The sequence below is a fragment of the Erythranthe guttata genome, chromosome 14 (genome assembly GCF_056151865.1).
Source record: "Erythranthe guttata isolate IM_541 chromosome 14, IM_541, whole genome shotgun sequence".
NCBI classification, from domain to species: Eukaryota; Viridiplantae; Streptophyta; class Magnoliopsida; order Lamiales; family Phrymaceae; genus Erythranthe; species Erythranthe guttata.
The window spans coordinates 20,133,481-20,149,513 of record NC_142546.1 but is presented as its reverse complement, the minus strand read 5'-3'; the positions used below and the strand labels follow the sequence as shown (position 1 = coordinate 20,149,513).

The 16,033-nt window shown below is 38.9% G+C and overlaps 3 protein-coding genes across 3 annotated transcripts; 1 reads left to right on the top strand and 2 right to left on the bottom strand.

The window, feature by feature from the left end:
* Positions 1-13: 13 nt before the first annotated feature.
* Positions 14-1,897, top strand: LOC105950222 (large ribosomal subunit protein uL14). The gene is made up of 4 exons (XM_012973567.2): positions 14-216; positions 307-591; positions 1,518-1,559; positions 1,697-1,897. The coding sequence occupies exons 1-4, from the start codon at positions 204-206 to the stop codon at positions 1,777-1,779; spliced, it is 423 nt and encodes a 140-aa protein (XP_012829021.1). The 5' UTR covers positions 14-203; the 3' UTR covers positions 1,780-1,897.
* Positions 1,898-2,995: 1,098 nt separating this feature from the next.
* LOC105950173 (uncharacterized) lies at positions 2,996-7,061 on the bottom strand. The gene is made up of 2 exons (XM_012973496.2): positions 3,595-7,061; positions 2,996-3,496 (listed from the first exon to the last, which is right to left on the bottom strand). Exons 1-2 carry the CDS (start codon positions 6,896-6,898, stop codon positions 3,126-3,128), a joined length of 3,675 nt encoding a protein of 1,224 aa, XP_012828950.2. The 5' UTR covers positions 6,899-7,061; the 3' UTR covers positions 2,996-3,125.
* A 3,633-nt stretch (positions 7,062-10,694) lies between these two features.
* LOC105950174 (uncharacterized) lies at positions 10,695-14,731 on the bottom strand. Its single transcript, XM_012973497.2, has 2 exons — positions 11,326-14,731; positions 10,695-11,223 (listed from the first exon to the last, which is right to left on the bottom strand). Exons 1-2 carry the CDS (start codon positions 14,618-14,620, stop codon positions 10,853-10,855), a joined length of 3,666 nt encoding a protein of 1,221 aa, XP_012828951.2. The 5' UTR covers positions 14,621-14,731; the 3' UTR covers positions 10,695-10,852.
* Positions 14,732-16,033: the final 1,302 nt, after the last annotated feature.

Below are 16,033 nucleotides of genomic sequence, written 5' to 3'. Positions count from 1 at the left end.
CAAAAAAAGCGATGGGCTATTTATTGTGTTTATATTATAGAGTTGGGCTAAAATTGCGTAAGCCCATACTCAAAACCCTAGTCCCATCTTACGAATTCTTCTCACCATTGATATAAAACCCTAGCGCCTCCGCTTTCGGCTTCTTCCATTTCTTTCCATCGGAAGGAACCAGAGTCCAGAGCAAAGAGCGAGAGAAGCCGAAAATGTCGAAGCGAGGTACTATCACACTCTTCCAAATCCAGATTCAATTTTGTTTTTTTCGATTCGAAGTATTAATTTAACGAAAAAATGTATGTGGTGCGACAGGGCGCGGAGGATCCGCGGGTAACAAGTTCAGGATGTCGCTGGGTCTGCCGGTGGCGGCGACGGTGAACTGCGCCGACAACACCGGAGCTAAGAATCTGTACATCATATCAGTGAAGGGGATCAAGGGTCGCCTGAACAGGCTTCCCTCCGCCTGCGTCGGAGATATGGTGATGGCTACTGTTAAGAAGGGAAAGCCGGAGCTCCGTAAGAAGGTCATGCCAGCTGTCATTGTTCGTCAGCGCAAGCCATGGCGCCGAAAGGACGGTGTTTTCATGTACTTCGAAGGTACCATTCTTTTTTTTTTTTTTTTTTTCACTTTTTACATTCTATCACTGCACTTGTTTTTGACTTGATGAACTGTGATCTGCCTTATTTTGGTATTTTTTATATTAATTGATTGATGTATAGGTGTACGCTCTTTATGCGTACCTGTCGTAATTTGAAATTCAATAGTTGTTAGATGGATATTGTTATGTGAAGCAAGTAGCTAGGTTTTCTGTGGAGATTGCTTATTGGTATTATTTTTTCAAATCGAACGTTGGAGTTAAGTATTCCCTTTGGTTCGATTTTTAGGTCATCCCTTGATCTTGGTTTCCGTTGTAGGCCTGTCGTATTTTTTTGAGATGTTTGTTTTAGAATCCCGTTTTACCAACTTTAATGGGCCTGAAATGTTGTAAGAACTCTTCTCATAATTGTAGTATAATCTTGGTTGGACACATGATAATTCATAAATGTTTGTATATCATTACATGTATGATTAATCTAGACCTACAAAACATTGTCTTTGTTTTGCCTAAATGCTATGTTGAATCTCTTCCATCTCTTTTCTTGACGTAGTAACAACTTATGCTGAGTTGTATGAAGCTCGATAAAAAGTTAAAAGTTTTACCTTTTAGTATTGTGCTTTGTTAAGCAAATCATATTCGACTTTCCTTATTACCGACACTCCTATACATTTGATTGCTACACTATCTATTTCTTAGGCAGTCAACATATCCTTAGTTTATATTACCTTCATGATAGTTCTAGAGATATGTAATATTCATTCTATTATGAAAATTCAGTATTGTTTTTAGGTTTTGCTGTTCTTGCGTTGATTCATTTAAATCATATAAATTAATCGTAATTATACTATTAAATCATTCAATATTTTGTTCACACGAGAGTATACAAATTTTTTGCTAATTCTTGTTTGTTCGGCATTACTGCAGATAATGCTGGGGTCATTGTGAATCCCAAGGGTGAAATGAAAGGTAATAATGTTTGTTCATTCATTTTATGTCAAGATTCTCTTCTTCCTACACTTGCAAGAAACTTCATTGCAACTGTTTCAGTTGTTTTTTTTTTCAAATTAATAATTATTCATTCTTGTATTGGTTACTTTGTGTAGGTTCTGCCATCACCGGCCCGATCGGAAAGGAGTGTGCGGATCTCTGGCCCAGGATTGCTAGTGCTGCTAATGCTATTGTTTAGAAGTTATATTTTCGACTAGTTGAAATTTTGTTCTTGTTTCTCAGTTTGCTATATATCGACTTTTTGTTTTTGGGGATTTTTAAGATAACTTTTCGTTTATCATATTTGGATTGATTAATATTATTATGTGTTGTAGACCAAGTAGAACTGATTTCAGTTTGCTTCCCATTTTAGAATTGTGCAAATTTATAATAAGCCTTGTCGAACAGACAAATTCTAGAAGGAAATGATAAAATTCAATCGAAAGAGGAAAAAAATATTTGTTTTACATCTTCATTGTTCGAAATGTATACTGAATTATACACTAAGCAAAACGATGTGATATATGCCTATATGATATGAAATTGAATTATTGTGAAATGTCCAAACAGTCCACAAGTATCTCAATTGAGTTGAGTCCCATATAGCCTAGCAGCAGGTTTCAGCTGAAATTTGCAATGCTGTTATGTTAAGACTACAATGCAGTAGTCATTTTTCTGATTCTTGATTATTATTTTTCAGTTCAAAGAAATCTACAGCTGAGAATAGAAGAACCACCTACCACGGAAAACCCCCGTATAGAGTTGATGACACATGCAGTACCTGTTTCACCTGCCAAAGAGAATTATGGTGTAGAAGGTGATACGACCAGTGGATGAGGGTGACCCAGCTAATGTAGACAATTAGAAAACGGGAAACGCGATACAAGTAATCTTCATTATGGCTTATCAACTTCAAGAAGAATTGACTGTCAATCAAGAAAATCTTGTCCTTTATGAAATCCCATATTCAAGATTTTCACCGGGACAAGATTTTCTTGGTGGGTAGTCGTTCTTCTTGAAGATAATTGGCCATGATCAATATTCACATTGTGTTCCCCTTCCTTTTTATTCTAACTATCTGCGATTTTCAAAGAATTAAAAAGTTTCTCGGGCTTTTGCAAGACTGAACTGATAAATGGATCAGCAATTCTGTAAAGGACCAGAATAACGTTGAGAAGGAACTGAAATTCTGGTTCTTCCGTTAGAGGAAAGAAACCCGTGTGGCCGTTGGCTTGTTATTCGCAAATTTTATCATATTTTGTGTTTTGACCGAGTTCCCTGAATAATCAGGCTTTTGGTCAAGAAATGAGTAGTTGATCTCTCCAATATCGAATGCATTGGTTCTTATAGATGAAAATTGGAGCTCTTATAGACGTGGTTCAACAACCAAAAGTAAATAATTACAGCAAAGGAAATACGCTGAATTCTTTTGCATTTTATTGTATCTCGTCGACTAATATTCAAAAACATATACATTATAAACAAATTTACAATGATATATTATTATCTGATGTATATTTATCTACGCAAAATCGCCAACTTATCCTACTTTGAGAAACTTGTGGCTTCGTTTAGTTTTACTGTCGCCAGTGGCTTCAGCAGGTAAGCCTGATCACGAGCCGACAATTCTTGTGCAACGAAACGCATATTAGGCCGCGACTCAGGGTTTGCTCTTACGCACGATAATGCAATGGTGACTACAAACACAATTTCCTCTGCTGTTTTGCCCGTAGGAGATGAGAGCCGTTGATCAATCAGATCCTTCACAAACACATCCGGTTCACTATGCAATGCCGAGTTTGCCGACAGCGAACTTATGAGATCCCCCGGGTGCTTCCCCATCATAATTTCCAACGCCACAACTCCAAAGCTGTACACGTCAGACTTCTCCGTCACCTTCATTGTCAGTGCAAGCTCTGAAACGCACACAAAATAAAAAAGTTCACTTGTCGGAAAAAAAATTCTAACTTCACGATGCAGATTTAGTAGAGGAAGAGAAGTTAAGAGAATTTACCTGGCGCCATGTAACCATAAGAGCCTGCCATTGTCGTCCAATTCGACGAATCAGAATTCAGCAATTTCGCCGTGCCGAAATCCGATAGCCTCGGTTCGAATTCCGACTCGAGTAAAATGTTGTTTAGCGTTACATCACGGTGGACGATAGGTGGTGTGCAATCATGGTGAAGGTAGGCTAGCGCGTGCGCCACTCCTTGCACGATTCTAACCCTCGTCTGCCAGTTTAGTTGGAGGGCTCCGTTTTCGTCGTACAGAACTGATCTCAAGCTGCCTCTCTCTACGTACTCGTAGACCAAGTACATCGATCCTTTACTCGAGCAATATCCATAAAGCTTGATTATGTTCCTGTGCCTCACTTCCGTCAGTGTCCGGATTTCATTCTCGAAACTACGAATATTCGCCAGTGGCACGTCGCTCGATTCCGATACGTGGAGCCTTTTCACCGCTACACTCTGTCCGCTCGCCAAGTCAGCTCGATAAACGCTTCCAAATCCTCCTCTTCCGATGCAGTATTTCTCGTCGAAATTTTTCGTTGCTCGAACAATATCTCCAAATGTGAGTTTCCCTTCTCTTTCCCAAACGAGCGATTCCGAATCCTCGAACTTGGTCATGCTTTTGGTTTCTTCATCGAGTTGCTTTGATTTCCCTCGGCAAATGCAACATCCAGCTATAATGGTTGCCAAAATTACGAGGCTAACAGCTGGCACAATGGCACCGACAAGAATCTTCGTCCGATTATTACTCGACTTTGAAGTTAAAGAGGGGGCATCACAACGAGGTAATGCTTCTGCAGTTCCACATAAACCGGAGTTTGGAATATATGCTTTTGCGGGTGCTCTGCTGAATATATCGCCGGCTGGGATCGGACCAGACAGATTATTGTAAGAGAAATCGAAGTCTCTCAAACTAATCATTCCAGACAATGCTGCTGGGATTCGGCCCGAAAGATTGTTGTGCGAGAGGTTGAGAATCTCCAATGAGGTCAACCTTCCGAAGGATGACGGAATATTCCCCGAAAGTGAATTGTTACTGAGGTCCAACACGATTTGCAGCCTCGTCAAATCTCCGAGTTCCGAAGGGATCTCCCCTGATAATAAGTTATTGCTCAGCTTCAAGTTCAGCAAGCCTTCGCAGTTACCAACTTCCTCGGGAATATTCCCTCTGAATTTATTCCCCGACAAATCAAGATTCCGGAGCTTCGTCAGTTGGCCGATAGTTGTAGGAATTTCGCCACTCAACTGATTGTTGCTCAGGTTGAGATTAAACAGCTGCTCCAGCTTTCCGAACTCCACAGGAACTTCGCCCGTTAACTCGTTCGAATCCAAGGCAAGAACGCCAAGCTGTGTCAGATTTCCGAGCTCAGCTGGGATACGTCCGGATATTCTATTGTGATCCATCTGAATATTTGTGAGATTTCTGCATTGACCCCACTCGCCATCGAGCTGGCCGGTGAATTGATTTCTGCTCAGAGAAACGAAGTCGAGCAGCGGATGAACTCCAAACGCATCCGAAACATTCCCCGAGAACCGATTGTCTTCGAGGCGCACCCTTCTTAACCCCGAGCAGTTCTTCAAGCATTGCGGCAGAAGCCCCGAAAACCCATTGCCGTTCACCGTAAACTGATCGAACAACAGGCCGCTGCATATGCCAGATGGAATCTCCCCAGAGAAGCTGTTGTTGGAAAAGCTAACACTGGTTAACTGAGGAATATTCTGCCCGAGATCTGGTGGGAGAATCCCCGAAAGGTTATTCGTGTACACCGATAGAGTCGACAGGCTAGTGAGGTTGGAGAAGGAATCCGGTATCGGACCAGTCAATTGGTTTGTATTGATATCAAGAATCTGTAGTAAACTCAAGTCTCCAATCGTGGAAGGAATGGTTCCTGTAAGACTGTTTGAGAAAAGGTTTAGTATCGAAAGGTTTGCGAGGTTGCCGAGTGTCGAAGGTATGCCGCCTGAAAATAGATTGGTCGAAAGGTCTAGCATCAACAGGTGCTGCAGGCTGCCTATCTCCGGTGGGATTTCGCCGGAAAATGAATTGTTGTACAAAAACAGATAATTCAGATCCGTCATCAGGCCAATCTCCGGCGGGATTTCGCCGGTGAAGTGATTGTTTTGAATCTGCAGCGACGTTAGTTTCGTCCAGCTCCCGATGAACGGCGAGATATCGCCGGAGAAACTGTTGTCGGAGATTCCCAAGTTGGATAGCTCGGTTAAGTTCGAAAAGGATGAAGGCAACGGTCCAGTGAACGAATTGAGGGCGAATGCTAAGAAGGTGAGGTTAGTGCAGAGGCCGAGCTCGGCCGGAATTGTGGAGTTGAAGGCGTTCTGCCGGAGATCTAGCTCCTGGAGTTGCCGGAGTTGACCTATTTCCGGCGGGATTCCCCCCTGAAATGAATTGTTGAACAGATGAAGAATTTCGAGGTTTGGCATAAAAGTGACATAATCAAGAATGTGGCCGGAGAATAAGTTGCTCGACAATCGAAGATCCTTCAATTTCGACAGCTTCGTGAGGTTCGTCGAAAAGGACCCTTGTAACGAATTCAAGGTTAGGTTAAGGTACTCGAGTTGAACCAGATTGAACAAAGACTCAGGAACTTGTCCGGTGAGTTTGTTTTGCGACAAATCGAGAACGGTGAGCTTCTGACAAGCTGTGATGAAGTCGGGAAACCCTAACGTAAGCTCGTTGTAGTTAATCATGAGGTGCGTTAGAAGTGGAAAGCTCGGAAACCTAGACCAATCAGGGGTTTCCAAGTAATTAGAGCCCAAATTCAAATACCTTACCTTTTGGAGATTGCCGAATTGGTGAGGAATTTCTCCAATTAGAGAGTTGTTGAGCAAGGTGAAGTATTCAATCTCCCTCAGATTGCCGATCTCAATCGGGATCGGGCCGTCAAGCAAATTGTCGCTGAGGTCGAACGAAACGAGCTTCGTCAGATTTCCGATACTCGTCGGGATCGAGCCGTTGAAGGCATTGCCGTTGAGGTTGAGAGTTGTGAGGTTTATGAGTGAGGAGAAATCGAATTGGCTGATGGTTCCGGCGAGATTCGAATCGGAGAGGTCGATTTGAGAGACGGAGCCGCCGGAGTTGCATCGGATGCCGGTCCATGAGCGGCAGAGGTTTCGGAGGTTGGTGAGTGACCATGAGTTTAGTACAGGAGATGGTGATGGTAGTGTGTTCTTCCATTTCACCAGAGCAGTTGCTTCAGTTGTAGGTGAGGCTGCTGCTTTTGGAAGGGGCAATAGAGAAGTTGTTGTTGTTAGCAGAAAAATATGAAGGAGGAAGAAAAGGTATGTTTTCATTGTCTGTGTGTGTGTTTTTTTTGGTGAATTAATTTGCTGCTACATTTGCTTTGATTGTTATTGCAAACATTTGAATTGAAAACAACTGGGTTTGCTTTTTTTGTTTATTTATTTCTACTCTCTTGATTTGGGGTTGTTTGTGGTATTAATATATGTTTATTATGGTTGTTACCACTTGCTAGTGTGTGAGTACATTAAAAGGGTTGACTTTTTTTCTGTTTGTTCTTATTTGAGTCAATTGACAATTTGAAAAATAGACAATGAAAAGGTTGCTTGGCTCCTTCGGTTTCTAAATAATAGTCGTTTCTCATATTTGCACAAATCTTAAAAAATGTAATAATTTTAGGAAAATAGATATTGTTAGATTAAAATACTACTCCATCCTTCCCTTGGTTTTATCTACCCTACACCCGGTGAAGGTTACACCGGGTGATTTTTTACCGTTGATCTACACATACCAATGTGGGTGTGTGTGTGTTTGTGTGTATATGAATGGTAAAGATCTACCCGGTGTATTTCACCCGGTGTAGGATCTCAAAAGCCCCTTCCCTTAATATTTGATGTTTTAGGATTTTTCACACAAATTAAGAATTTCATTAATTATTCTTTAATTTGATAGAAATACCCCAGATTGTCCTTTCCTCTCTCCAAATAATTATTCATTAATTCCATAGGTACCTAGAAGCTGAAGAGTTAGAGCAATTAACAGTAAGGGCGAAAATGGAAAGGAAAATATAAATTTGCTTTGAATTTTAAAACGCCAAATAAATTGGAAAAAAAATTCATGGCCAAAACGTCAAATATAAAGGGAAGGAGGGAGTATTATTTATTAATTAATGCAGAGAAAGTGTTGAAGAGTTAATGAGGATATAATTGAAAAATATGCAATTAATGTACTATTGGAATTCTAAAGTGATAGATAATATGTAATAATTTTTTTTAAAATGACAGATATTGTTGAATGGATGGAGTAATAAATACGCATAAATTATAACAAAAAATAACATAGTAAATGCTAAAATACCCTTGTCTTTAATTTTTTTTAGTTAACTAATTAAAAGTGATAAATGAGCAAAATTGATAAAAATGCAATTAGTACTTTATTGGAGCTCTAACTTGACAAATAATTTTGTAAAAAAGAAAAAACACATTAAAAAGACATATAATATGAGACAAATGAATTATTTTTTATCGGTGGTTGTAAGAAAATCTCTAAAAGAATCCAATACTAGCAATGGGAACTAATTAAGTAATATAACTCAGCTACTATTGCTTTAAATTGAATCTTATGGGAAATTTGGTAAGTTTCCTATTTTAATAAAGCGTTGACCAAGAAAAATAAGAACTTCAAATATGAGGGCTGGCATTTCATCTGTCCAGACTGTCATCTTTGAGCAAATTGTTGTTGACTTGTGTGTGAAAAGTTGACTTTTTAACTCTCATATAAAACAATTGGATAGGTTGTTGGGTTCAAACAAAGTGGCCTTCTTTTAAACTTTATTATAAGGAGCTACTCATTTAAAACACAATCACATTTAAAATTAAAATAAACTAAAAGAAAAAAAAAATTGATGGAGGAGTAAATCATGGTGACTCAAGTGCTGGTGTTTGCAAGAGTTTTTAGAAACAAATTTTGAGCTTTTTTCAACCGTTATTTGTTTTTAGATGTTTGAAAAAATGATCTTCTATTTTGACGTCTATTAAAATAAGTTGATTTCAGATATAATTTTAAAAGCGTCTCTGGACTTGTCTTTTTCTATTTAAGTTGATTTTGAGAAATTTTCCAAATATTCCCTACTTTTAAAAATAAGCATTTAATATCAACTTAATTCACAATCACTAACTTAAGTTTTTAAATAAACTCTTGCAAACACCATCTTAATTCGTTGAACTAAAAGTCGATTTTCCTATTAAAATTCATTACGGTTAAAAATTATAAGAAATATGAAATGCTTTTCGGAGAGGCATTTTTTGAGAACGACATTGATTGGAAAAAAAATTGACATGTATTATCAATTTTTATTTTGCAATTCTCGTTAAACTCGTCTATGAGATGCTATATCTGGTGAAAAACATCGGGCGATTTTGCACTATTAATCTATATAAATAACTATTCACTTAGCACACATATATTATATATATGAGTGTTTGTCATTATTTATTATGTATAAATCAATAGTGTAAGATCACGCAATGTATTTAACTGAACGTAGCATCTACAAAAAAATCCATTTCACGAGAAAACTTGACCTTATCTCGTTATAACGATGATATCAATGGTAAAGTAGTCACAAATATATTTATAGAAAAGTAGTCAAAAGACTTCTAATAAATAATTTGTGCAGAAAAACATAATCAAAATTGAAAGCGTGTCCCTCTTATTAATAATTGCAAATACCTAATGATTTTAACTAATTTTCCCTATTAAAAAATAAAAGGAGAAACTTGAAGCAAGTAGTACTATCATCATCACATCTGTAAGCATAAATTTTTTAAAGGGTCAAACTCACCCACCCCACTTTTATGACATCTTTAAAAGTGCACTAGAACATCGATAAATTAATACTCGATAACTTAATAACATCATTTAAATAATAAAAAAAAAATCAGTTTTGGCTCGGGGACAACATACTAAATTAATACTTCTCTTTTTTTTTTGTAAAATAATACATATTTGAAAATTCTAATAAATATCATGCATCTAATATATAAATTAATAATGCATATAAATAAATCTTCAAATAATACATAGTACAATTTCATAAATCTATAAACATATAGCAAATATGTTTTAATTTTCTTTTGCTTCTCGTTGAAGTTGACATTACTTGAATCTCATTCCTCATCTTAACATTGTAAGAACTTCGATTTTATTTCGTCGTAACTCACTTACAGAAATATTAAATATATTTTTTATTTGAAGAGTTCTCGACCGAGGAACGGGTTTTGTTGTGAACTATCATCTTCAACTTCATCATCTTTATGAGCTTGATTGAGTTTATTGAAAACAACAACAACAACAACAACAACAACAACAACAACAACAACAACAACAACAATAATAATAATAATAATAAATAATAATAATAAAACTAATTTCACAAAGTAATGATAAGTTATTAATTAAATAATGTATAAAACTAATAAATATTAAATTTTTCACTAATTTAAAATTTTTTGACAAAATAATATTTTAACTTTTTTTTTTTTTATCCTCTGAGTTCAAAAGTTCCTCAATCCAAAATTCAAAAAATAAAAATAAAATAAAATAAAATTCTCAACCTCTATACTCTATAGTAAGAAAACAAACAAAAGCAGAAAAAATGGGGATGAATCGTATACGCTCCAAAAACGCGCGTGATGAACAAACGGGGGCATAAAATATTCGAAGAAGCCAAACCCAAATGAAAATGCGCAACTCGCCACCGTCCAATTCTATTCACCACTCGCCGGTGCCGGAATCCCGTTCCATAAACCCTTATGTTATCGTTCTATCCGACAAGTGATCGGCGCCCAACACCGATATTCCGTATGCTCGTATAGCTAGTTCATATATCATTGCTTTTCCTCTGCTCTGTAGTTGCACATGGAGTTCTTCTCCGATCCGCTGTTTCCTTTTTTTTTTTATTCCAGGTAAGGGTTTCAATTTTCATGGCTTCATTTCTGATTGATTTCTCAATTATTTAGTATTTCTGTGAATTGTATATGCATGCTGATTATGTTTATGTGCTAATTGAATGCTGGGCATCATTGCCAATGGAAGAATTATTATTTTTTAGAATAGAAAAAAAAAAAATACTGTCAAATCCTCCTCTACATTAGTTTCCGTACAGATAACTATTGTGTACATTAGTTTCCAATAAAGACATAATTCCCCTGGATTTATGTATATGCAGAGTCCAAGCATTGATTATGTGATTATGTATACTTATCGCGGCAAATCACGAACTCCTCCTAATTTGAGAAACTTGTTGCTTCGTTTAGTTTTACTGTCTGCAGTGGCTGCAGCAGGTAAGGCCGATCACGAGCCGACAATTCTTGTGCAACGAAACGCATATTAGGCCGGAACTCTGGGATGGTCCGTACGCACGATAACGCCATGGTGACTACATACACAATTTCCTCTGCTGTTTTGCCCGTGGGAGATGAGAGCCGTTGATCGAGCAGATCCTTCAGAAACACATCCGGTTCACTATGCAATGCCGAGTTTGCCGATAGGGTAGATATGAGATCCCCCGGGTGCCTCCCCATCATAGTTTCCAAGGCCACAACTCCAAAGCTGTACACGTCAGATTTTTCCGTCACCTTCATAGTCAGCGCAAGCTCTGAAATGTGCACAGAAAAAAAAAAAAAAGGTAAATTGTCAGAAAAAAATTCTAACTTCGTGATGCAGATTTAGTAGTGAAAGCGAAATTACGAGAATTTACCTGGAGCCATGTAGCCGTACGAGCCTGCCATTGTTGTCCAATTCGACCAATCAGAAGTCAGCAATTTCGCCGTGCCGAAATCCGATAGCCTCGGTTCGAATTCCGACTCGAGTAAAATGTTGTTTATCGTAACATCACGGTGGACGATAGGTGGTGTGCAATCATGGTGAAGGTAAGCTAGTGCGTTCGCCACTCCTTGAACGATTCTAACCCTCGTGGGCCAGTTTAGTTGGAGGGCTTCATTTTCGTCGTACAGAACTGATCTCAAGCTGCCTCTCTCTACGTACTCGTAGACCAAGTACATCGATCCTTTACTCGAGCAATATCCGTAAAGCTTGATTATGTTCCTGTGCCTCACTTCTGTCAGTGTCCGGATTTCATTCTCGAAACTACGAATATTCGCTAGTGGCACATCGCTCGATTCCGATACGTGGAGCCTTTTCACCGCTACAATCTGTCCGCTCGCCAAGTCAGCTCGATAAACACTTCCAAATCCTCCTATTCCGATGCAGTATTTCTCGTCGAAATTTTTCGTTGCTCGGACAATATCTCCAAATGTGAGTTTCCCTTCTCTTTCCCAAATGAGCGATTCCGAATTCTCGAACTTGGTCATGCTTTTGGTTTCTTCATCGAGTTGCTCTGATTTTCCTCGGAGAATGCAACATCCAGCTATAATGGTTGCCAAAATTACGAGGCTGACAGCTGGCACAATGACACCGACAAGAATCTTTGTCCGATCATTATTCGACTTTGAAGTTAAAGAGATGACATCACAAGGAGGTAATGCTTCTGCAGGTCCACATAAAGCGAAGTTTTCGATGTAGGCTTTTGCAGGTGCTTTTCTGAATATATCGCCAGTCGGGATCGGACCAGACAGATTATTGTAAGAGAAGTCGAAGTCGCTCAAACTTATCATTCCAAGCAACGCTGTAGGAATTCTGCCCGAAAGATTGTTGTGCGAAACATTGAAAATCTCCAAGGCGGTCAGACTTCCGAATGATGACGGAATATTCCCCGAAAGTGAATTGTTACTGAGGTCCAACGCGATTTGTAGCCTCGTCAAATATCCGAGTTCAGAAGGGATCTCCCCTGATAATAAGTTATTGCTGAGCTTCAAGTTCAGCAAGCCTTCGCAATTTCCAAGTTCTTCCGGAATATTTCCTCCGAATTTATTCCCCGACAAATCAAGATGCTGTAGCTTCGTCAGTCGGCCTACAGCTGTCGGAATTTCGCCACTCAACTGATTGTTGCTCAGGCTGAGATTAAACAGTTGCTCTAGCTTTCCAAATTCGACAGGAACTTTGCCCGTTAACTTGTTCGAATCCAAGACAAGAACACCAAGTTGTGTCAGATTTCCGAGCTCAACTGGGATAGGTCCGGATATTTTATTATTATCCATCTGAATATTTGTGAGCTGTTCGCATTGTCCCCACTCGGCGTCAAGTTGGCCGGTGAATTGATTACTGCTCAGAGAAACGAAGTCGAGCTGTGGATGAACTCCAAATACATCCGAAATATTTCCCGAAAATCGGTTGTTTTCGAGACGTACCCTTCTTAAGCCCGAGCAGTTCTTTAAGCATTGAGGCAAAAGCCCTGAAAACCTGTTGTTGTTCACCGTAAAGTGATCAAAAGCAAAGCCACTGCATATTCCAGGAGGAATCTGACCAGAGAAGTTGTTGATGGAAAAGCTAACACTGGCTAACTGGGGACTGTTTTGCCCAAAATCCTGTGGGAGAATGCCTGATAGGTTATTCATAAATACGGACAAAGTCGATAGGCTAGTGAGGTTGGAGAAGGATTCTGGTATCTGACCACTCAATTGGTTTGTATTGAGATCAAGAGTCTCTAATAAATTCAAATCTCCAATCGCAGATGGAATAGTTCCGGTAAGATTGTTTGAGAAAAGGTTTAAGAGCAAAAGTTTCGTGAGGTTGCCGAGTGTTGAAGGTATTTCGCCTGAAAACTGGTTGGTCGAAAGGTCTAGCTTCAACAAGTGTTGCAGGTTACCTACTTCCGGTGGGATTTGGCCTGAAAATGAATTGTTGTACAGATACAGATAATTCAGATTTGTGAGTAGGCCTATCTCCGGCGGGACTTCTCCAGTGAAATGATTGCTTTGAACCTGCAGTGACGTTAGTTTGGTCCAGCTTCTGATGAAAGGCGAGATATCGCCGGAGAGACTATTGTCGGAGATTCCCAAATCGGTTAACTCTGTCAAATTCGAAAAGGATAAAGGCAAAGGTCCGGTGAATGAATTGACGGCTAATGCTAAGAAGGTGAGGTTAGTGCATAGGCCGAGCTCGGCCGGAATTGTGGAGTTGAAGCCGTTTTGCTGGAGATCTAGCTCCTGGAGTCGCCTGAGTTGACCTATTTCCGGCGGAATTTCTCCCTGAAACAAATTGTTGAACAGGTGAAGAATTTCGAGGTTCGGTAAAAAGGTGATGGAATCAAGAATGTGGCCGGAGAATAAGTTGCTCTCCAAACGAAGATCTTTCAATTTCGGTAGCTTTGTGAGGTTGGTCGAAAAGTTCCCTTGCAGCGAATTAAAAGCGAGGTTAAGGTATTCGAGTTTCACCAGATTAAACAAAGACTCGGGAATTTGTCCAATGAGGTTGTTTTGTGACAAATCAAGAAGGGTAAGATTCAGACAAGTGGTTATGAAATCCGGAAATTCCAAAGTGATATTGTTGTCATTAAACATGAGGTGTGTCAGAAATGGGAAATTCGGAAATCTAGACCAATCAGGAGTTTCCAAGTAATTAGAACCCAAATTCAGATACCGCACGTTTTGGAGATTGCCTATTTGATAAGGGATTTCTCCGTTGAGACTGTTGTTGAAAATACTAATGTACTGTATCTCTCTCAGATTGCCGATTTCCAATGGGATTGAGCCATCCAACAAATTCTCGCTCAGGTCGAAAAAAACAAGCTTCGTCAGATTTCCGATACTGGTTGGGATTGTCCCGTTGAAGCTATTGCCATTGAGATTGAGAGTTGTGAGATTTGCGAGCGAGGAGAAATCGAGGTGGCTGATAGCTCCGGTGAGATTCGAATTGGGGAGGTTGATTTGAGAAACGGAGCCGCCGGAGTTGCATTGAATGCCGGTCCATGAGCGGCAGAGGTTTCTGAGGTTGTTGAGTGACCATGAGTTTAAAACAGGAGATGGTGATAGAGTGTTCTTCCATTTCACCAGAGCAGTTGCTTCAGTTGTAGCTGAGGCTGATGCTTTTAGAAGGCACAATAAAGAAGTTGTTATTAGCAGAAAAATATGAAGGAAGAAAAGGTATGTTTTCATGTCTGGGGATAATTTAGGTAAATAATTTGCTGCTACACTTGCTTTATTATTACAAAGATTTGAAAGAAGTGATGAGTCTGCTTTTGAACAAATTGTAAAAAGAGCATGTTTAATATATATATATATATATATATATATATATATATATATATATATATATATATATTTCACACCTCTTATCTTTGGCTACTGGGATAGAAAAATATAGGGTAAATTACGAAAACTCCCTGAACTTAGGCTAAATAACAAATAACAGCCCCTCTGATTAATTGTTGATCGAAATTTTTTAATAGAAAATGTGTACAATCTATTATACCTTCTATTAAATAGGTGAGAAATAAAAGAAAATATCTGAAATTGTGTAAAGCAATGTTTTGAAAACCGGACCGGACCGGCCGGTCCGACCGGTTCAACCGCGAACCGCCGCCATTTCCGGTCCGGTTAGATGTTAAAACCCAAAATGCTCAAAAAACCGGGTTAATCACTAAAAATCCGGTTCAACCGGTAAGAACCGGGTAACCCGGAAACCAACGGTCCAACACGAAAAACCGGTTTTTAGCTAAAAAAAATGGCATCGTCGGATCTACGTCGTGGGTTACTGAATCTTGTCGAAAATGTTGCTGGTGAACGGATCTAGGTAGAATGTGACCCAATCCAAGTGTTAGCTGCCATAGCTATCCACCAAAGAAAAGAAAACGAAGAAGATGAAAATGAAAATGAAAAAAAAATGAAAAAATAAGTGGGAAAATAAAGTAATGCTTGGGTGGAAATGGGAAGAATTAAGAATAAACAAGGAGGAAGAGAAGAAAAGAAGGACGGAAGAACAGAGGGCGATGGGGGGGGGGGGGCTGTGCGTGAAAAACGAGAGGAGTAAAGAAAGAAGAAAGAAGAAAGAAGAGAGAGCGAGAGAGAGAGAGGAGAGAGAGATAAGTGAAAGAAAATTAATAATTTTTTATTCTTGTTTTATAAAGTGATCAGAGAAGAATAAAGTATAAAAATAATAAAATATAGGGTAAATTACAAACACCCCTGAGGTATGGTAAAATTACAAAACACCTCTCTTGTTTGGATAATTACAACCACCCCTCAACTCCTCAAATTTAGTGGAATCTTCGAGATTATATGGAATATTATCACTTTTGTACCCGTTTTATCCCATTCAAACTCTACATTATGAAGAAAGATGATCATAATATGTGATTTTTAACTTGTATATATCAGTTTGTGGTGCATCGAAAACTGTATTTTTACACAAAACGAGTACAAACTAGAGCACATTTCACGGAATCTAGATAATTACGTTGAATTTGGCACCATAAGGGTGGAGGTGTAAGAAAAAATCATAGTTGAGGGGGTAGATGTAATTATCCAAACAAGAGGGGGGTTTTGTAATTTGACCATACCTCAGGGGGT

Bases quoted from the DNA above. Each gene is read 5' to 3' on its own strand.
- LOC105950174 (XM_012973497.2), bottom strand. From the start codon at position 14,620: ATGAAAACATACCTTTTCTTCCTTCATATTTTTCTGCTAATAACAACT. The intron at 11,224-11,325 runs GTAAATTCTCGT...TGCACATTTCAG, and splicing joins GTACGGCTACATGGCTCCAG to AGCTTGCGCTGACTATGAAG.
- LOC105950222 (XM_012973567.2), top strand. The intron at 592-1,517 runs GTACCATTCTTT...GCATTACTGCAG, and splicing joins TGTTTTCATGTACTTCGAAG to ATAATGCTGGGGTCATTGTG. The intron at 1,560-1,696 runs GTAATAATGTTT...TACTTTGTGTAG, and splicing joins TCCCAAGGGTGAAATGAAAG to GTTCTGCCATCACCGGCCCG.
- LOC105950173 (XM_012973496.2), bottom strand. From the start codon at position 6,898: ATGAAAACATACCTTTTCTTCCTCCTTCATATTTTTCTGCTAACAACA. The intron at 3,497-3,594 runs GTAAATTCTCTT...TGTGCGTTTCAG, and splicing joins TTATGGTTACATGGCGCCAG to AGCTTGCACTGACAATGAAG.